The 21,937-nt window shown below is 47.6% G+C and overlaps 1 protein-coding gene across 1 annotated transcript in view; it reads right to left on the reverse strand.

Moving 5' to 3' along the window:
• The window catches only part of SLIT1 (slit guidance ligand 1), a 132,428-nt gene that overhangs the window by 97,723 nt on the left and 12,768 nt on the right, over positions 1–21,937 (reverse strand). The window contains exons 2-4 of the mRNA XM_087824481.1: positions 18,424–18,495; positions 16,204–16,275; positions 11,186–11,257 (exon numbers count right to left, since the gene is read on the reverse strand). Coding sequence (XP_087680607.1) covers positions 11,186–11,257; positions 16,204–16,275; positions 18,424–18,495 — 216 coding nt within the window. The remainder of the gene's footprint in view (positions 1–11,185; positions 11,258–16,203; positions 16,276–18,423; positions 18,496–21,937) is intronic.

Consider the following 21,937-nt stretch of genomic DNA (forward strand, 5'->3'; position numbering starts at 1 on the left):
ATCCCTGACTACAGACAGGAAAGTATGGCTTCCTGGAAGGAAGATGGGAACTGCCACCTAGCTGAAGGATCCTAGTTTGTTAAATTGTAGCAGCTTCCTACAGCTATAGCTCTGTGCTTCTCAAGGGAGTTTCTGGAGTAGCCCATCCAGCAAACCAGGTCAAATAGGACTGAGAGGGCAAAGAGGTCCTGGGGTACTCATTCACCAAGCTGCCTGGGAAAAATGGAAGAGAACAGGAGGCCCACAGAGATTCTGTGGATATCTCTGAACCTTAAGAAGAATCTGTGCAATGGACAGAGAGATTCAGCCCTATGGCTTCTTAGAAACAAGTGTCTCAGATCTGTCCTAGAAACATGCATGGTCCCTTGAAGAATCTGCCAAAGGCAATGACCAGTTAAAGGGCTAACCTTGGCATACATCCTTGCTCTGAACACAACTCTAGAGAGCAACACTGAGATCACTGGGCGAACATGCCAGGAAAATAGGTCAAGGTTAGTATGAGGATTCCTAACAATCAAAGCTATGCACCAATACGACCGCTTGTCTTGTGAAGTAGTGAGCTCCTCGTCACCAATGTATTTATGCACAGGTTTGTCCCCTTTGAATCCAAAGATCTAAGATCCTATACCCTCTTTTCTATTGTGACAGGTTTGTCCCATTTGAATCTAAAAATCTAAGATACTTGTGCTTCCAAGTAAAAAGCCATCACTAGACCCCAAACAGCTAAAACAATTTTGAAAAAGAAAAAAAAAGTTGAAGGACTCACTTACTGATTCCAAAACATATTATAAAGATACAGTAATCAAAACAATGTGGTACCAGCATAAAGACAGACAAATAGGCCAATGGAGTATAATAGAAAGCCCAGAAATAAATCCTCACCTATATGGTTAAATGATCTTTGACAAGGGTGCCAAGACCATCCAATGGTGAAAAGACAGTTTTTTCAACAACTTGTATCCAGAAAACTGGATATGCACATGTAAAAGAAGGAAGTTGGGGCCTTATCTTTTACCATATTTAAAAATTAACTCAAAATAGATCAAAGACCAAAACTATAAAAAACTCCTAGACAAAAACATAGGGGGAAAGTTTCATGAGGTTCAACTTGGCAATAATTTCTTGCATATGACACAGGCAACAAAAGCAAAAATAGACATTTGGAACTACATCAAACTTTAAAACTTCTCAGCATCAAAGGACACAATCAACAGAATAAAAAAGCAACCTATGGAATGGGAGAAAATACCTGAAAAGAAGTTAATATCCAGAATATATGAAGAACTCTTACAACTCATCAACAACAAAATCAAATAACCCCGTTTCAAAATGGACTAAGGATTTCTCCAGAAATTACATACAAATGGCCAACAAGCATATAAAAAGATGATCAATAGCACTAATCATCAGAAAAATGCAAATTAAAACCACAATGACATATCACCTCATACACATTAGGATAGCTACTATTAAAAAATGCAGTAAATAAGTATCAGTGAAATGGCGTAACCACTAGGGAAAACAGTATGGCAGTTCCTCAAAAAATTAAAAATGCAACTACCATATGATCCAGCTTCTGGAGATACATACAAAAGAATTAAAAAGAGGATCTTGTAGAGGTATTTGCACACCCATGTTCGTAGTAGCACTATTCACAATAGCCAAGAGGTAGAAGCAACTCAAATGCCTATGACAGGTGAATGGATAAACAAAATGTGGTGTGCATTATATATATATTATACACACACACACACACAATAGAATACTATTCAGCTTTAAAAAGGAAAGGAATCCTGTCGCATGCTGCAACATGGATGAACCTTGAGGACATTATATTAAGTGAAATAAGCCAGTCACAAAAAAGACAAATACTGTGTGATTCCACTTTTATGAGGTGCCCAGAGTACTCAAATTCACAGAGACAGAAAGTAGAATGATGGTCCCCAGGGGCTGCGGTGAGAGAAGTGAGGAGTTGCTTATGGGTAGAGAGCTTCAGGTTTGCAAGATGTAAAATTCTGGAGCTCTGATTCATAACAATGTAAATATACTTAACACTATTGAACTGTACACTTAAAAATGGTTGTGACAGTAAATTTTATGTTATATGTTTTTAATCACAATTTTTTTTTTAAAAAGCCATTACTGACAGGAGGCAGGGCAGCCCAGAACCAGGAAGGACAAATGGGAACCTGGATTTCAAGGAAGCAGAGCTGAGCTACAGATCTATCAGTGAGAGCTCAGGAGCCTTTTGAAATACCAAAAGCAACCATTATTTACATGTGACCACCTCTGCTACCCTTATGAACTTCCAACGCCAAGATAACCTGAAGTCCCAAAGTAATAAAACCATGTGTATGTTCTAGGAAGGACTTTTGATGCTGAGAGGCTTGACATTAAAGCTAAGATTAGATTAAGCAGAGATCGATCAAGAATTAGTAAAAAAGATAATGCACCATATCCAAGTGTTTATTTCTTTAAATCTTGCACTTATAGATCATGAATCTAAATGTAATGAGTTATAATTCTAGTTACTATTCATGCCAAGTTAATCTAATAAAGAGCCCTACATTATAGTCAACTCCTAAGGAATGCATTCAGAGAAAGGGGCTGTAGAAAGCCTTCTTCCATTTGTAGTCACTATCTCATTTTCTGTCTATAAAACCAAAGAAAAAAGAGACTGGTCCAGCTGGTGTGGCTCAGTGGTTGAGCACCGACCCATGAACCAGGAGCTCGGGGTTTGATTCCCGGCCAGGGCACATGCCCAGGTTTCAGGCTCAATCCCTAGTGAGGTTGTACAGGAGGCAACCAACTGATAATTCGCCCTCATCATTGATGTTTCTCTCTCCTCGCCCTTCCTCTCTTTGAAATCAATAAAAACATATTTTTTAAAGAAAGAAGAAGAAGAGGCTGCATGGGCAAAACTCAGGCAACACACTAAGCTGCCTGCCAAATCTAGAGTGAGCTGAGGCAAAATACAAAATGCGGTAAGAAGCTCTGTCTCCCACAGATAAGACAGGCAGGCCCTGCTCTGAGGCCAGGAGGCACTCAGGACTCTCGCCCCCTGCTTAGCGTGGAACCTCCTGCTGAGGCTGTAGGGACAAAGGAGCCAGAGAAGCCCACCAGCCTGGCGCACCCATGAAGACTTCCAGGGCAGCGGACTGTCCTCTATGTCTGAGTAATGTGGCTGGATGGGCACACCTGGCCACCCCCTCCATTGCTTCCAGGATGATGGCTTGGGTGATGATGGTATTCAAAGCACCTATACTGGGTGCACCATACAAATCACCCCTAAACTTCACAACAGCCCCCACATCTTACAGTTGAGGAAATAGACAGAGAGGTTAAATAACATGCCCAGAGTCCCACAGCTAATCAGTAACTGTGATCACTGGAGGAAAGAGAAGACTCAGTGCCAAGGAGCCTAGCTCCAGTCTGGAAGAGCTGGGAGAAATGTCCAGAGGCCCTCTTGTTCGGTGGCCTCATGGAGCTGGCATGTGCCTCACTCCACAGTCACAGGCAGGGAGGGGACCGGGAGAGCTCCTGTCAGTAAGGGTTGTTGTCCTCCAAAGGGAAGACACAATGTGGCAGACAGAATAATCGCCTCCAAAGATGTCCACCTCCTAATCCCTGGACCCTGTGAACATCACCTTACATGGCAAAAGGGGCCTTACAGATGTGATTACCTAAGAATCTTTTCCCGGTTCCCCTACCAGACTGGGCAGGGACCCAGGCCTGCTGGTCCTTGTTTCCTAGGCACGAGAGGGTTTGGCAGGGCCGGCAAGCGGTGTCTTTCTGGTGGAGGACATTGTCCTGAAGGCCAGGGAGGACAGTTTCTGCTCTTTGTATGGGGCTCACCAGTTCCTCTTTCCCTTCTTTGATTTCTGGGCACGGGGCTTGCCAGGTCTGTGTTGGGCCCCGGCAATTGCCTTATCTTTCTCTGCTTTTCTCTATTTCCAAATGTTCAGTATCATAGCAAAATTATTTATATAATTTTTGAAATGGTTTTTAAGACATCCCTACCCCCCTAAAAGTTATTCACAACAGCCCCCATCCCCCCACCTTCCATCCTCTCCCCCATGGGTACGCACTCCTCTCTGTTCAGAATCTTCTGGATGCTTATGAATTCAGTTTGCTCCATGCTGATTTCTGTAATGCTGTAGGAAAGGACAGGTGGCTTTTCATTCCTTTGAGCCCCTATAAAGCGTCCCCAGCAGGGCTCATTCTCTGGGGGTGACCCATCGCCTGCTCTTCCCTCCAGGATCCTCTGGGCCCTGAATCCCCCGTATTTGTGAAGCCTCTGTGTTCTGAGGCAGCAGGTGGGGGAGGGGGTGGGGAAGCCAGGGCCAGGGCCTGCGGTTGGGAGATTAATCCATGCTGGGAGTGTCAGCCGCTCTGGCACCAGGATGTCAATCTCAGGCTGGCCGCCTCTTCCGCAGAGGTCCTGGGCCAGCCCAGTGGGACACTCGCCTTTTTCACTTGAGCCTTGACAGCACGCACAGATTTAATGACTGGGAAGCACTCTGAGAATCCAGAGTGCTCCATAATTGCCAACTCCTAATCCCCAAATTGTTCTCCGTGCGCTGCGGGAAACACAGCTTCTGCCCTTGGGAAGGTCTTTGTTAGTGTGGCTCACACCAGAACCAGGCAGGGTGGAGGCAAGCAGGGGGGTCTACTCGAAGAGGGGTCCCCTTCACAGACTCAACAAGCGTGCTGGGGCGTGGCTGCCCAAAGTACGAGCCAGATAAAGAGGATCTTGATGATAATGCAGATTCTTAGGCCCTTTACACCTATTTACTCAGGTGCTCATGTGATAAGTGCCCTGGAATCTGCATTTTAATAACACACACACACACACACACACACACACACACACACACACACCAGCTGACTCTCATGCACACTCATTTGAGTTAGGATGGTTTAGAGGTGAGTGCATGGGTCTGGGGTTAGAGTCCTGGGTTTGAGTCTCAGTCCTGATCCTTATTGTCTGAGACCTCAGCAAGTTACCTGCCACTAGACCCACGAGATCTAGGTATTCCCTAAAAAAGTTTCCAAGAGTCTCAGGTCATAATGTGCATGAGTGGATTAAATGGGCTGATAACCCCCCTGACAGAGAAGCCTGTCTGACCCAGCACTTTCCCAGACTGGTTAACCAGGGCAGCTTCTCTCCAGCATTAATGCCAGAAACATCTCACAGGCTTCGTATCTCGTGAGACAAAGCTGGTGAAATTCCTTCCTGGGAAAAGAGAAGTCTAGAGGGTGAGTGACAGCATCTTAAGGTGGCAATTCTGGCAGGAAGGGGGCCCTGGCCCAGACAGGGGAGGCCACAGGCGCCCCATCCCTCACGCTCAGGGCCTCGGCTGGTTCAGCTCCGCAGATCTGCTGCCTGGAGTGGACGCAGCACAATAGCGAGGTCACCTTCCTGCTTCGGGTAATTTCCCTTGGAGGCAAGACATCCATTTTTAACAGCTCTTCATTTCAGCAGAGAATGCCCTTCTGCCTCTGAGGGGGGCTGGGGACCAGGATGGGAAGGGAGGCTTTGTTCTTCTGACCAGTGCTGACAGTTTAATTAAACCCAGCTCGAGACGGGGTCGGCAGGGTCAGGCATTCTTCAGCAGGGCTCCTGCGGAACATCACATCGGGCCTCTCCAGCCACCAGGGCCCTGTTAATGAGTTATCCTGGTCCTTCCAGCAGGGATATAAATAAGGGGAAATAAATGCCCTGGGCTGCCCTCAATCACCACCCCCACCCCTTCCAGGCCCAGCACAGGCACAAAGCTTGATCTTGTCGGGACACATATTGGTTTCAAGGCTAAAAAGAAGCCCAGAGGAACTGGGTTTCCAGAAGCAGCTTCTGGATGAGGAAGGGAATGCAACCAGCAAGAAAAGGGATCGAGAGGCAGCGGGAGAGACCCCTCCCCAGACCTGGGAGGACAGAGGCCTGGGGGCGGGGCTGACACACGTCGGTGAAGACTGGGTTTTGTTGCTATAAGAGAAGCAGTCAGGTTCAAATATGTCTGACCCTTGTGGGCATCCATGAAACAACATTTCCACATCTTCAGGTGATGCAGCTGACCCCACATCCAGGTAACGGGCCACCAGGGTATAACCTGCTCCTCACAGGGGAGCCGGGTCCAGCCAACAAAGCATCTGCCCCCTCAGGCCACTCCAACCTGCTGGTAAGTCAGAGGATGGCAGGGAGCTCTCAAAGAGCACCCCTCAAAGAGCTCTCAAACCCTTATCTCCTGGAGAGACAGAGTCCCACCCATCTCTCTCACACAGCTGTCACCCCAATAGTTCTCAGCACCTAGAACAGTGCCTGGCCCATAGAAGGCCCTCATAACTGTTGGATGAATGGATGAGCAGGTGTTGGGTAAGTGAACAGAAGGTGGGGAGCGTTGAATGTGGGTAGGGAAAAGGGAGTGGGAGGGTGAGTGTGGGGTGGGGGAAGAGTTGGGTATATGGGTAGGTTGATATACGGGTTGGTAGATGGGAGAGAGAAGGGTGAATGGGTGGGGGCTTGATGGGTAATTGGAGGGTTGGTGGGTAAATGAGTGGAAGAGTGGGTGGGTAGGCAGATGAATAGGTGGGAGTTGTTAGATGGGAGAAAGGGTGGGAGGACATGGACGATGGAGGGATAGGTGGATTGACTGGTGGTTGGGAGATGGGTAAGTGGGAGTCTGGATGGGTGGTGGGTAGATGATTGGTAGGTAAACGGGGATGAGGGACAGGCACATAGATGGGTAGATGAGTGAGCAGTGGGTGCAGGAGGTAGAGAGTGGATGGATGCTATGGAAGGACGAGCTTTAGCCTCAGACAGACCAGACTTTACATCTGGCTCAGCCCTTGGGCAAGTCGAACCCTCTGAGCTTGGTGGATTCCCTTTGTGAACTTCCTGAGCCTGTGCAATGGTTGTCCCAAGGCAAACTCCGGCTGCTGCCTGCATGCCAGCCAGCACCAGGTGCCTCCACAGGTACACCTAAGCCTCTCAGGAAAAAAAAACAAAAACCTGTTGGGGGAGGCCCCTGCAAAGGGAGGGGATGGTTCTGACTTAAGACAGATGAGGCTGAATCACCACAGGGAGTGGAGGCAGGACGCTGACAGTGGACAAATGCTCAGAGGATGGGTGTGGGGTCAACTATCAACTTGGGCCGCCTCTTCGAGTCAGGTTTGCTGCCCTCTGAAGCAATTCCCATATGGATTCACCTAACACTTTCTGAGTACCTATTATGTCCACACCCAATATGAGAGCATGTTATACCTCTCTTGAAGCCCTACGGCAGCCTTTTGACCTTCATCTGATGAAAGAGCAAACAGGGCTAACGGGGTTCAAGGAAGTGTTCTAGCATCACGAGTCTCACATTCACTTGAACTCAAACTACGGAGGCTTTTCATTGCTTATAAAAACTGGGAGGTCTCCTGCCATAAAAATAATGCATGCTTCTTATAGAACATCTGGGAAACATAGAAAAGAAAAAGTCGCCCTGTGACAACCCCTGTGGGCATTTACAGTCATTTTTGTGTGCATTCCTTGGAGTGATTTATTTTGTGATCATATTATCAATACAATTTTACATCCTGGCTTTTGATATCACAAACATTTACCTGCATTACTTATGTCTTTCATAAAGGCCATTTTATTATGATGATATAAAGATTCCATCAAGTAGCGGTAGGATAATTTACTTAACCATTCCCCTAAGGTTAGACACTGGGAGTGTTTCTATATTCTTTACCATACTCGAAATTTCAATATAGAAATACTCTGTATTTCAATATTCTAAATAATGCTGCAAAGAACATGTTTGTGCCCATGTTTTATTATTTCCCAGGATAGATTCCCAAACGTGAGATTTCTAGGTCAAGGTTTAAGCCCATTTTCAGGCTCTTTGAGGACCTCTGAAGGCCTAGTGCTTAACCCCAACCCTATCACCAAAATGCTCTGTGGTCCAATGCAAATCATCTCTCTGGGCCACAGGTCCCACATGAGGAAAGAAATGGACAGACTAACCCAACACCAGCGGCAATATTAGTAAATAACCAGCTACAGGATTTTAACTCCTGGAAGCTACACGGACAAAAGCAACTGAAACGTGGACCCCACCACCTGACATCCTCTGTGACCACACCTTACCCCGCACATTTGGTCTCTCTCACACTCAGTTTCATGCTGATTTAGCATAACGGCCTCTGCAGGAAAGTCTGTGATTCGCTCCAGATGGAAAGGATTAGTAATGGATTTCTCAAAGCAGAGGGAAGGTCAACAGGTGACAGACCAAAGAGGCCAGGCACTGCTTCCCTCTCACCCTGCCTCCTAAGGGAAGGGGGGGCTCCATAATATGACTGCAGGTGATCCCACACGCCCTACACAGCTCATGGGCCCCGGCGCGACTTCCTGACCTGAGATGAGTCAAGCTGATTCTTTCCCCCAGAAATCTGGAGTTGGCCCTGAGACATTGTGGGGATCTAAGCTTCGAGGTCACAGAAAGCAGGAGGGAAGTCAGCACTGTGGCCAACCAAAGGCACAGTGGAACTGAAATGCTGCCCATAAGCCCAGGACACTGGCTTGCAGGGAGGAATGGAACAATAAGGTAGACATTTAGAAAGAACTAGAAACATCCCTCAAGCTCTCTCCCAGTCCCAGCTATACCTCACTTTCTGTCCTGGGGTGCCAGTGAGTCTGCTGGCTGTGCTCTTACAATAATGCCCGCCCCACCCCTACTGTCACCAGCCTTGGGGGGTGGGGGGCTTCTGTTTCTGGAACCAAGAGTTCCTGAGTGCTCCTCAGCCAGACCAGTTAAGAGAGTGAACAGGGATATTTTGAAATGCCTGAGACTCAGGTCAATACAATGGGGGTGGAGGTGGTGGAGCAAAGATGATAAAGGTAGATGGATAGATAGAGAAGATGTGCTGTGTGTGTATATATATATATACACACCACATCTGTATATATCTGTATATGCACACACACTGTATATACTGTACAGTGGAATATTATTCATGAGAAAGAAGGAAATCTTGCCACTTGTGACAACATGGATGAACCTTGAGGGCATTATGCCAAGTGAAATAAGCCAAACAGAGAAAGACATATACTGCAGGGGATCACTTACATATGGAATCTTAAGGGCTCGGGGTGGGGGAAACAGGGAGAGGTTGGTCAAAGGGTACAAACTTCCAGCTATAAGATGAAAAAGGTCTGAGGATCTGGTGGTAACAGGGTGACCATGGTTGAGAACACTGTCTTGTATAACTGAAGTCTGCTAAGAGAGAACTTAAATGTTCTCACACACACACAAAAAAAAGAAGATAAACATGTGAGGCGACAGATGTGCTAATTAACTAGATGAGGGTCCTTTCCCAATTAGACATGTATCAAGTCACCACAACGTACACTTTAAAGACCTTACAATTTTATTTGTCAATGATACCTCGATAAAGCTAAAGTCCTTAAATAAATAAATTTTAAATAAAATAAATGAAGAGGATCAGAGCAGGGCCCAGAGTTTGGCAACCGTCCACTACACGCATGCTCTGTACCCTGGATGGTGACTGAGGGAAAGGGACCCAAGCAGGCTCATAATGCCAGGAGAGTGTGGGCAACAGCTTGGAAGGCTAAGAGGGCTTAGGGGAAGGCAAAGTGCAGAAGGAGACCAAGAGAAGAGATGTTCAGGATGAATCCTGCCAAGAGGGAGAGCTGTGGTAATCCTGCAACAGCCAAGCTGTGAGAAAGGACGGGAGACACCAGAGCTACAGCGTGGATCTCGTGGGCCAGCGCATGGACCACAGGCTAAGGAGATGTCAGGGTGGATGCATCTGCTAGGAAGGGTCTTGTGCCTTCAGAAGTCAAGTAAAGAAAAGTAAAGCACCCACTGTGTGTGCCTAGCACCACATTATAGACAGCCCAGCTCTAGCCCAAGGGAGGCAAAGACCAGCAGAAGGCGTCATCACTGAGGGTCACTGTGGCAAGGCCTCCAGGCCAGGAGGAGGGAGAAACAGAAAGTGACCAGACAGACCATCTGAACACACTGAAAATTAGAGTTCCATCTTAAAGACTAGAATGAAGGCAGAAAAGCAGGTGACAAATTCTGGAGCTGCCTGGAGGTCACTGGGCTCATCAAGAGGCCTGGGAATCATGACAGACGTGGAAAGAACTGGCCCCTCAGCATGCAGGCAGCCCCAGGGTGTCATCTCCCACCCAGCCCCTCTCCTCAGTCTCACCTGCGTCACTATTGCTCCTTCCTCCACTAGCAGCTGTCCTACAAGCATCAGAACCAGCAGCCCAGTATCTCACACAGTGCTCCCGGTGCTGTTTTAGGCTTTTAATGACAACTAAGGGTGCCCAAAAACCTCCCAACTCAAAACTCAAAAACCTAATGACAACCCTTCAAAAATCTAACAAGAGTTTATGATTGTTCTAGGCACTTACAGAAAGCAAAGCTAGGGAAAAACACAAATGACCAGAAAGCATATTCAAGGCTCAAAGTTAAAAAAATGTTTCTAACATGCAGGCCTTTCAATAAGGAATTGATTGCCCCGGGAGATGGTGAACTTCCCATCACTAGAGGTACGCAAGCAGAGTCTAAAGGACCCTTCGCTAAGGAGCTAAAGAAGAGATTTCTTAGATAACCACTAAGGTCCTATTTAACCCAAGATCCCACAGAATGAAATATACGGTAGAACAATTACAGACACATTTGGCAAATCATCAAGCAGCAGGATTAGCCACTGCCCTTAAAATTTGAAAGGAGCACATTTACAACAAATAAGAGTATGACATTACATGCAGTTAATAAGCTTATAGACCTTATTACTCTGAACTGAAAACAGAAATAGGCCTAAGAAGGGCTGAGCTGGATGTATAAAAATTTGACCAAAAGCACTGAGAGATGCGTATGAGTGGTCCTCCCTGCAAAGTCAGGCCACCCCCAGAACCCCGGACTGGCAGAGGCAGCGCATGGAACTGGATGAACTTCAGATTCTGTCAGGTGCTTGCACGGAGAAATGCCCCGCCCCGCACATTCCGACAGAAAAGGCCTGACCTTTGGGACCCTGAGCAGCTCCTTCCCGGTGAGAAACATGGGGGTCACGGGAAAGCCCTGACCCCCTGACCGAACACTGCCCCTCCCACGGGGTGAGGGATGAGAGCACAGAGAGAGCTCTCTGGCCTCGGAGCATCACTCACAGCCTCGACAGAGCCTGGTTATTCTGGAACAGCAGTTCTGGTAACATGTGCAGCTGATTCCGGTTCAGTCGTCTGCAGAAGAGAAGAGAGGAAGAGTTGGAAATTGCCTAGGAAATCCAAAGGGCTTTTCAAAAAGCACTGGATTCAGAGCCAGAGAGCCCAGGGTTCAAATCCTAACGGGGTCACCGTGCAACCCCAGGGAGGTCACCTTCTTTGGGCCTCAGTTTCTTCATCTATAAAGTGGGAATTCCACCATCCAACACTTGGGAGGATAAGAGCAGAATATTTGTGAAAGCCCCTCCCCAAGGCCCCGCCGTGGAGTGGGCAGTTAATAAATAGAGCATTTTCCCTCCCATTCTTTCTTCCCACCCTTGTAATTTATAAGGCACTGATTCAAATACCAGCTCAGTTTGTGAGTTAGGTGTCTGACTACGCTTGAAATACGAAATGTGAGATATATCCTAATGGGGTAGGACTGGCCACGTGCTTTGTGAGGGTTTTGGGAATTTTTATGAGTTTATTTGAGCCAAACTGATGACATACCCTGGGGAGCAAGAATATCAAATGCTTCCTGGTCACATGGTTTTGGTTCTTTATTGCTTTTATCCACATTTGGCTCAGCGGCAATTCAACTTTTAATGTTTGCTTTTAGGTCTTTTTTTCAAAACAAAAATAGATTTATTGATTTTTTTAAATTATTTATGAAATGCATGCTTAATTTTTTTAAAGCCTCAAATAATAGAAGGAAAAGTATTCGGCCACCTGCATTCTTCTGACTCAGTAATTTGTGTGTCTTTCCATGCCAAACAATAGGGAATGACCTCTTTACTTTTAGTGACTGAATAGTTATGTTCATCATTTTTAATTCTTCTAGTGGTGGACAGGCAACTTGTTCAGGATTATGAACAGAGGCAAGAGTGGGAAGTCTGGGTCTTGAACGTGGCCTGACGACAACACAGTGCAGAAGAACCTCGACTTGTCCCCGGAAAGCAGCAAAGTTCCCCCAAATTTACTTTGCCATCTTGGGCAACTAACTCTTTTTTTATCCTAATTTTTTATTTTGTAGTTGACATACAACATTATATTAGTTTTAGGTATACAACATAGTGATTAGACATTTATGTAACTTACCAAGTGATAACTCCAATAAGTCTAGTACCCACCTGACACCACACATAGTTACTGCACTATTATTGACTATATTCCCTATGCTGTACTTTACATTCCCGTGACTACTAGGCAACTAATTCTCTGACACTGGAGTATAGGACTTCAACCGGTCAAGGGGTGTGACACCTGTAAACTATGGAACCTTGGTACTCACACTGTGGTCACAGACCACCTGCAGGGGCATCACCTAAGAGCTGGTAAGCGCCTCAATATCCCAGGCTCTCCCCCAGACCTGTTGAGTCAGTCCTCATTTCAACAAGGCCCCCAGTGCTAGGCCCGGTTGGAGAAGCACTGGTGTAAAATGCAGCCCCTGCCCTCCGACTATGGCAGTTTGAGTTTCACAAAGCTTTCCTTTGTTGGGAGGGAGAAAAAAATGTAATTCTACGTGGTTGGCACTTTACCTCCTAGGAGGTCACCCTTCATCTGCTATGTGAGAAAGGTACCATTTCCCAGCACGGTACAGACAATTAGACGAGCTGGAAGAAGTGTTATCTAAACGACCAGCTCCTAGGGAAACGCATCGCTGCCCTAGGAAAAAAGGGTCCACCAATGGAATCCTTAAAGCAACAGGAGTAGACCTTAGATGGCTCCAAGTTCCTTCAACTTGTCCAATAAATTAATCCTGTGTTTACACTGCCTGGTAATCATTGGTTTTTGTTTTGTTTTGTTTTCCCCCGAGATAGTCTCAGTTTTCCAGCTTCAATTTCTGAAAAGCACTTTAAAGGAAAAGGGACCCAATGCCTAGTTAAAGTGGAAAATCAAAGGACACCAAAGGAGGGACCCAGCACGGTGAACGGCCTGCAGGTAGCTAAGAATAATACCATCGCAGCAGTGGCTACCTGTCCTTAGCAGCCTCACTATGTGCCAGGCACCAGAGCAGATGTTTTATAGGCATCACCTCCCAGTCGGAGGAAAACAGAATAAAAAGGTAGATTTCTTTCTCTTGAGTGTGACAAGGCCTCACATTCACATACACGTCCTCTGGTCTCCTCCTTGCAGCGCCCCCTGGGGAAGGCTTCACCTCCACCATCGCGACACATGCTTGGCTCTTAATAAATGTTTGGGACATGTTTGTTGACTCTGCTGCGTACTCTCTTTGACAGCTGAGGGAATTAGGTGAGTGACCCCCCAAGTCACCTCTGAGAGGCAGAGGTGGGGTTCTGAAGCCTGCCTTTCCCAGCCCCCCATCCTGGCAGCCTCCACATTACACACCGACCCCCACTCAGCCAGCTGAGGGTGGCTGAGCCTGCACCCCGTCCCAACATCAGAATGACCAACGCTGCAGGCCGATCCTCGCGGCCGCAGGCCCGCAAGCTGCTGCTTCCGCACACAAGTCTGTAACTGCTTACAAGGCCAGTTACGTCTGTTCCCAAACCTGTTTAGCCAGAGGTACTTATAATTATAATTATATAATTGAATGAACTGCTACATAAACAAACGAAATACCAGTGTGAAAAGAGAGAGTCGTCTCTATGAAGACTAAGCCGAATGCTTTGAAAGAGTCAATAAAAGGAAAGCTGCTAATTAAAGGGCTGTTGGATTACGTAAATGGCTGAGGGGCAGGAGTGTCATTAAAGAAATTCTGAATCCACCCAGACTGTTTCCAGGGGCCCTTTAAAAAATCTCACTCCACCTTAAAGAAACCAAAGCCAGATATCATAAGCCAGGTATACGTGTGTGATTTAGGAGGAAAACAATACAGAACTCCCTCCCATCAGCATCTCATAATAAAAAGAAAGGTCTTGGCAAAAAAAAGGGGGGGTGAGGTCAGTAAATGCTCATTTATATGTTTTAACCCAAAATGAAGTGTTTAGAGTATATATGGTGCCTATGACCCCCCCATGTTACCTACTTTTCACCCCTGGTCCCTACAAGTCAGAGGAGAGGGTGTGGGCCATCCACAGTGAGCACTGGACACCCCCAGGGACAGAGCAGTCACAAAGAAAAGGACAGAAGGGACAAAGTCTACAGTGGTGTCATGACTCAAAAAGTAGGACCCTGCCCAGCCTGGGTGGCAATAGGACCTGGTTGGCAGAAGCAGCAAGATGGGGGCCACCGGGTCATGTCTGAAGCCCACCCCACCTTCTCTCCTCCCACAGGGCACAGCAGTACCCGAGGTGAAGCTGGACTGGGATAGGTCCAAGTCAGCCCCTCATCAGCAGGTCACAAGGATAGTATATTTTGTTCTGAGCCTTTGAAAAGAAAACAAACATAGGACTAAACATCTGGTTAGCTGGGGGCTCCTTATCACTCAGTTTTAGGCTGGCTGAAGAAGGTCAAAGAAAGATCCTCTTGACTTTCCTCCAGGCTGCAAGGCGGCAGTGAGACAATCTCACCCTTTCCCTTTTATTTAATACCTTATTTTCTTTGATATGAAAGAGAAAAGTGAGGTATTAGGCACAGCCATTAAGAGCTCAGGTTTTGGAGGCAATAGGGTCCCAGTTCTAATCCTCTCTCCTGCACATAATCACTTAATAATCACTTAATAGGCAAGTGCTTAACTTCTGTGCCCCTCTATTTCTCATCTGTAAGATACCACTGACCCAGTGTTGTTTCAAGGATTAAATGAAATACTAGGGGCCGGGGGCAAAGAGCTTATCTTGGTGCCTGGCATAGAGTAAGGTAGTCAATAGTAGCTATAATTATAAACTCATTTTAAGAAAATCCATAAAAAAATAAAAGCACAAAGAATTAAGTTACCTGTTAATCCACCACTCAATGCAATGAGAGTTAATATTTTCGATTCTTTTTCTCCTCCTGTATTCTGTACACATACAAGTTGATTTGATTTATACAAATGTCACTGCCTGCCTTTCCACTTAACATTATATTGTATGCCCCCGTGGCCTTAATTATTCTTCCAAAGTGTGATTTTATGGCTTATGTCTCCACCAGAATGGCTGCTGCTAATTTTTTATTACATTTAAACACTGTGCAATGAATATCCTGATGTATACATTTTTTAACCATGTCCCTGATTATTTCTGGTTCAAAAGGCATGAACTTTAGAATTCTTGACACCTACAGCCAAACCTCCTTGCAAAAAATGAGACTGGGCCCTGACCTGGTAGCTCAGTTGGTTAGAGCGTTGTTGTCCAGGTAGGCCAAGGTTGTAGGTTCAATCCCCGGTCAGGGACATACAAATGTCAACCAGTGAATGCATAAATAAATGGAACAACAAATCAATGTTTCTCTCCCTCTCTCTCTCTAAAATCAATCAATAAAAATTAAAAGAAAAAAAAACAAGAAAAATGACCACCCTGAATATGAGTGCCCATCCCCCACCTCACCCATACCACATGCCTTTTTTCATTATTATTGCCCATCTGAAATGCAAAAATTGATCAAGACACATTTGCAAACTCAAAAGCCCTGTAAAGAACAAACCATGCAAATCAGAGATTTCTACACCTTCCAGTTTCTGTGCTATAGGCCTGAGCACCCAAGACATGGCTCTTTAGAGGCCCCTAGGCTTCCCTGATGGTCCCCTCCACACACCAATGCTTCCTAAGGCCACGCAAATCAATAAACGATGGTTACACCAGGGTATGAGATTATAGGAAGAAATCTCACTTCCTCTGTACTGTGTGGACTTTTTGCCATAATGCATTTGGGGGGCGGGGGGGAGAATTGCTGCTGCATTTAGAATGTGGGGTGATGATGGTCTCTAGCTTTCTCTCTGCAGTGATCGCCTAAGGATGCTGTGACCACTTCCACAGCTGCAGCTGCCCCAGGTTCCCACCAGCAGGCAGGAGGCAGGTCATGTGTGCAGTCCTGTCCCTGAGCCTCCCGGCTTAGCCTGCTCGTGTACCCACTGCCCTCCTGAGCCTGCACCCGCATAGACTTACAGCCGCTCCAGCTCCTTCATGTCATCAAAAGCACCCCGTTCCACCACTCCAATCTGGTTCTCCATCAGCTGCCTGGGGAAGCAAAGAGACAAAGACAGCTACAGGATGTCGGACCAGGACTCCTAGAAATGACTGATGCAAAGGAGTGAAACAGGAGCCATGCCCGAGGTGCATGCAGACCTGAGTCCTGGCTGAGCCCACAAAATTTCCTCACAACTTTGCAAATCCCCCACAGGGGCTCCTCAGCACACCTGGCTCTGACCACAAGATGCTCTTCCAGCCCCAGCCCTGTGCAGAGCCCTCTGAAGCCACCTGCATGGCAGAGGGCCACAGGACACTAGAGCACCAGGTCATTGCTCCAAAGGCATGCTCGGGAAGCCAGACCCAGGCAGCAGGGGCTGGGTCTGGGCTGCTGGCGCACGTGCCCTCCTTTGGCCCAGAGGGTGAGTTTCCAAGGGGCAGAGCAGACAGAATGGGCCAGTGGGGGGGGGGGGAGCCTGTGCCAACTGGACAAAGCCCACGCATGCAGCACACTCTGCAGTTGGCAGAAGACGCCCCCTCCGTCTGCAGCCCCACTCTGCTTGGCCCATCTGCTGCCAGTTGAACCACCTGGCTCCACGGGGCTCTGTACCTCTTCATCGCCAATGCGCCCTGAAACCCAGAGCATCCAGCTGGCGACAGCAGTTTTTGTCAACAGATCGCCTGTTGCATGGCAATTTTTGAGATTGCCAAACATGTTTTTCTGCCTGCACTTTCCCCTTCTCCACTCTCTGGCAGGTGGCTTATGTGCTCCCGCACAGACCTCAGATGAGGTTTGAGACAGGGCGGGGGCAGAAGCTGCCACCACACACCTCTTTTTCTCCACTTTGTTTCCATAAGCCTACACTACAGAGGAGCTCCCACTGCAGACCTGGATGGGGGATGGGGGGCACACCAGGAGGGAGGGGGCCTTCCTCCGGCTCAGAAAAGGTTCCTGGATCCTGGGATGGGGTCAGAGATCAGTGGGTTCTGGAGCAGCAGAGACTCCCGCCCCAGTCATTGACAGCTATGACCCCAGAAAGGAGTGGCCACAAGGTCCCCAGCTCCCCCAAAGATCCTCAGAGATGCAAAGCCAGTAGTTCTGAAAGAACTGAGGCCCCAGGACCCTTGCACTACCTTGGGAATAGAGCGTGAGGGATCCTATGACTGTCTGATGTTGAATGCATCAGAATGCACACATGACATGCTACCTCTGCATGGAGATCAGCAGAAGAGAGAAGGGATTAACACCCTTTCCTCGCTCCTCACCCCTGCCCAGCATGACAAAGGAGGTGCTGCTGATGGATGGTTCCTTTTCCAATAGAGTAGTGTCCACTACCTCCAATATCTGCCACTGTCAGCCAACCCAGGGAAGTCACCTCTGTCCTCCACTGCTCCCACTCACCTACCCTCTCAAGTCAGGGACAGCCCCTTGGCAGGGAATCTTTTGGGCCACAGGTTCAAAAGAACTATAGAGACTGTTATATACTGAATTGTGTCCCCCCAAATATTAATGCACTGAAGCTCTAGCCCCAATGTGGCTATATTTGGAGATAGGGCGCTTAAGGAGGTAATTAAGGTTAAATGAGGTCATAAGGATGGGGCCCTAATCTGATAGGACTGGTGTCCTTATAAGAAGAGACACCAGAGAGCTCTTCCTGTACACACAGGAAAGGCCATGTGAGGACACAGCAAGAAGGTGGCCAGGAAGAGAGGCCCCACCACAACCAACCCTTGGTGGCACCTTGATCTTAGACTTCTAGCCTCCAGGACTGTGAGAAAATAAATTTCTGTTGTTTATGCCACCCGATCTATAGTATTTTGTTAAAGCAGACTGAGCAAACAAAGACAGAGACCTAAAGATTCCTCATGGTCACTTGATCTTTCCTCACCCCAGGAGACAACCAGTGGACAAGACAGCCCATCTGTCCAGCCCAGGTCTTGCCAGGCAGCCACTACTGGCGCCTACACCATACCCAATTTTTCAGCCATGCTGGAGGCAGTGGCTGGCCTGAGTCAGGACTCACCATCACTTCCACCCCACTCCCCTCAGGGTGTCCCAAGACTGATTCCACACGAAGGAGCCCAACTTGCCTACAACCCTAAAACCCACAGCCAGGGCTCTGCGTAGGACCCACAAGGCCATTGCCGAGGGTTGGGGAAGGAGGGAGGTTATGAGCAGGAGCAGGATCCCATACTTACAGCACCCGCAGCTGCTTGAGCCCTGCAAAGTCGTTCCTATGGATCCGAGTGATGTTGTTGCCGTTGAGTTCCCTGGTGGAGAAAAGGAGAGAAGAAACTGGTGAGATGTGCAGGGTCGGCCCTCAGGCCAGGGGCTCAGCTCCAGGTTCTTTCTCTACCTGGTTCAAGCCTGTCATCTGACCAGCAGAGCTGAGTTCTTCTCAGCCAAGCCCGGGACCCTCAAGTCTGTGTGGAGGCCCAACAAGCTGGGGCCTGTTTTCAGCAGATGTCCAACCAGCAGGAACTCACAGTGCTGGGAGTTCTGCTAAACCCAACTTGTAGCTCTGGTCCTGAATGAGCTCCGTCTAGTTAGAGAGACGAGGCATTCACACAGGAAAGAATCTGGAAACTAGCCAATTAGAAGCTATTTAGGTGGAATCCTTGCTGAGCCTCAGTTTCCTCTTCTATGAAATGGGGATAATAACTGTGCCTACCTCACAGGGTTCGCATGAGGCATATAAGCAAATAAAGAGCAAGGCCTGCAGTTTGAAAGGGCCCTGTTGTGGACACTGTTGTTATCATTTGGTGGCACTGGTTCCTGCGAGCTGTCCATATTCTGAACAGGAGAGAGCAGAGTGGGTGGTGCCATTCATGGGAACTGAGGATGTGGGTCTCGAGCTGAGACCTGAAGGACAAGGCAGATCTGCAGAGCAGGAGGGTCGGAGCGGACATTCCAGAGAAGGAGAATATCCAGTGAATCCGTGGGGCGGGGGGACCCAGGCTGAGAGTCGGGAGCCAGGGGAAGAAGGGCTGGGGGAGGGTGGGTCCAGATCACACAGAGTCTGAGAAAGTAAGCAGTGGAGAGACAGGGAGCCAGTGAGGTCTCTGGGCAGGAGCCTGCCATGAGGTCAGTCCTGTAGCAAGGAGAGGGTGGGAGGCAGGGGGAGGACTGGAGGGCAGGGCTAAAGAAGGGAGGGAGCCCACTGTCTGGTCCTAGGGCCTGCCTGCAGCAGCAGTGGCTCCTACCCTCACATCACCCCAGCCTCTGGCCCTTCTTCCCTTCCAAGGCCCATGAATTCCTCCTCAGCCCTCCCCAGCCATGCCCTGGGCACCTTGGACTAGAACCCACCTTAAAGGCTGTCTGGTCCCACCTCCCCAGCCAGCCTCCTAAGGAAGCTCACTCAGCCCCTGCAGGGCCAGTCCCGTCACAGGGGAGCTAGCACACCTCAGAAAGACAGGCCCCTCCAGGAGTCAGGCTTTCCATTCCCCAGAGCCACACACAGCAGGACCTCACTCGGGCCTCGCTCCAAACCTAGATGTCACCTCTGCATCTAACCTGTGGGCACAGCTCCAACTTCAGAGCCACTATCATAGTCACCACGTGCTTGGCAACAACCTGTCACCACACCATGGTCACCTGCAGCCCAGTCTCACCTCTTACCAACTGTGCTCAACCCAAACCCAAGCTGCTTTGAATAACAGAAAGTTCTCTTTCCTAATCGTGTTTCAGAAGTGCGTTTGGACTGGATGATGCTCTAGAATTGCATCCACTAAGAACAACACGTTATTAGTTTCCACGTACTCCAGAAACTGGGCTTGGCGCCCATCCTCACACCAGGCTGGACAGAGTTATTGTGCCCATCTTATAGATGAGGGAAGAATGGGGTGTCTTCCCCAGGTCACCAGCTGGTAAATGACAGAGCAGCGATCTGAGCTGTGGCCATCTGATCCCAGAGCCCAGGCTTCTTCTACCAGGCCTGGCTGCCTCCCCAAGTTGACAAGCCAATAATTCACCCAGCTCATCACTCTCTCTGCCCTTCCCCTGCGCCTGGCTCTTGATCTTTGGGAGCAGCTGGAAAAACTCATTCCCCGCTCCCCATCTCCTTTCTAACAGGATCTCTCAGAGGAGCTTAAGGCCTCTCCAAGGTAACGAGGCCATTGGTGAGAGCCCCAGACGGAGCCGTATCTCGCCCTAAATGCCAAGAGGACACCTCTCCCTGTGAGAAGAGCTCTTTTCAATGTAAAGGTCTCTTTTTTTAATTCTTGAACTAAATACTCTTCCCTGAGACAGCCAGCCCTGAGCCTCGCTTGTGCTTGCACCCCAATCTGCTCCTTCCACAACATGACTGGGCTGTGTCACTGAAACTTTCATCCCCAAACCCAAAACCACGAGGAATGTTTGGCTTTTTTAATTTTTTGGTTATAAAGATGCATCAGCATTGAGTCTCAGAGCAAAATGTTCAACTTAAATGGACATCAACAGAGCAACGCTTAGTTGACTTTCAACACATCGTGAAACCAATACTATGCAGTATTTAAAATGGTGCAGATCAGTTCATATTGACGAGGAAGCTGTCCATGCACAGTACACGGAAAAGGGTTATATGACACTTGTATTCTGTGAGCCTGCTTATGTAAAAACTCACACACACATCGACACAGGCACATGTGCAGAACGAGCTCACAGGAGGCTGTCTGCCACATATTAATGCCTGTAACTGCTGCGTAGTTGGACTTGAGGCGACTCTTTTTTATACTTTTCTGCAGTTTGAATTTTTTTAAAGACATCTATGTTTGTATAAGCCAACATTAATATTCAAGCTATGGCATTTAAAAATAAAAGTAATAAATGCACATTATTGAATTTTTTCAATTTCCTGAAAAATAAAGGGAAAAAATTAAAATCACACATAAACTCATCACCTAAAAGTAACCTCTGGTTAACATTCTGGAATATTTCCTCCCATGCCTGTTTCCTTTGGGTACAATTTTTTTTTAATCCTTCCATTGCTTTTCAGAGAGAGTAGAAGGGAGGAAGAGAGAGAGAGAAACATGGATGTGAGAGAGACACATCAATTGGTTGCCTCCTGCACGTGCCCCAACCTGAGCAGGGGATCGAGCCTGCAACCAAGGTACATGCCCTTGGTCATAATCCAACTTAGGACCCCTCAGGCCAGCTTTAACCGCTGAGCCAAACTGGCTGGGACTGGGTACAATTTTTATATAGTTGAAATAATTCAAAAAATATTTATTGAAGACTTACTGTTTGCAAAGCATTCTGCAAGGTTCTGAAGACAGGAGGATGCATGAGACATAAATGTTATAAACACCTACAATGTCACACCCTGCTTGTCCCCCACTTATGGCTTTTGTCTGGCCATGAAATGTCTCTTCAATTGGACAGATCAAGTTCCAGGGGTGTCCGTGATTCCCGGTTACTGGAACACTTGGGCTGTTTTGATATTGTTCAATTATAAATACTACTGCATAAAGTTTGGTGGGCATTTGGGAGAAATACCTCCCTAGCAATGGAATTACTCAGTCAAAAGTCATGGAAAAACCGATGAGTTTTACAATCATTCTCCCATTCCTTTTCACGGCAACCATGGTTTATAAGACATTTGACTACAATAATTATTCATTTTACAGACAGCAAAACTGAGGCAGAGACAAACACCAAGACTTGTCTGAACAAGGCAGAATCCAATCTGGAACTCAGGAAACTCTAAAGATGAGACTCCCACCAGGCGGGCAC

The sequence above is a fragment of the Miniopterus natalensis genome, chromosome 14, assembly GCF_054644295.1.
Source record: "Miniopterus natalensis isolate mMinNat1 chromosome 14, mMinNat1.hap1, whole genome shotgun sequence".
Classification (NCBI taxonomy): Eukaryota; Metazoa; Chordata; class Mammalia; order Chiroptera; family Miniopteridae; genus Miniopterus; species Miniopterus natalensis.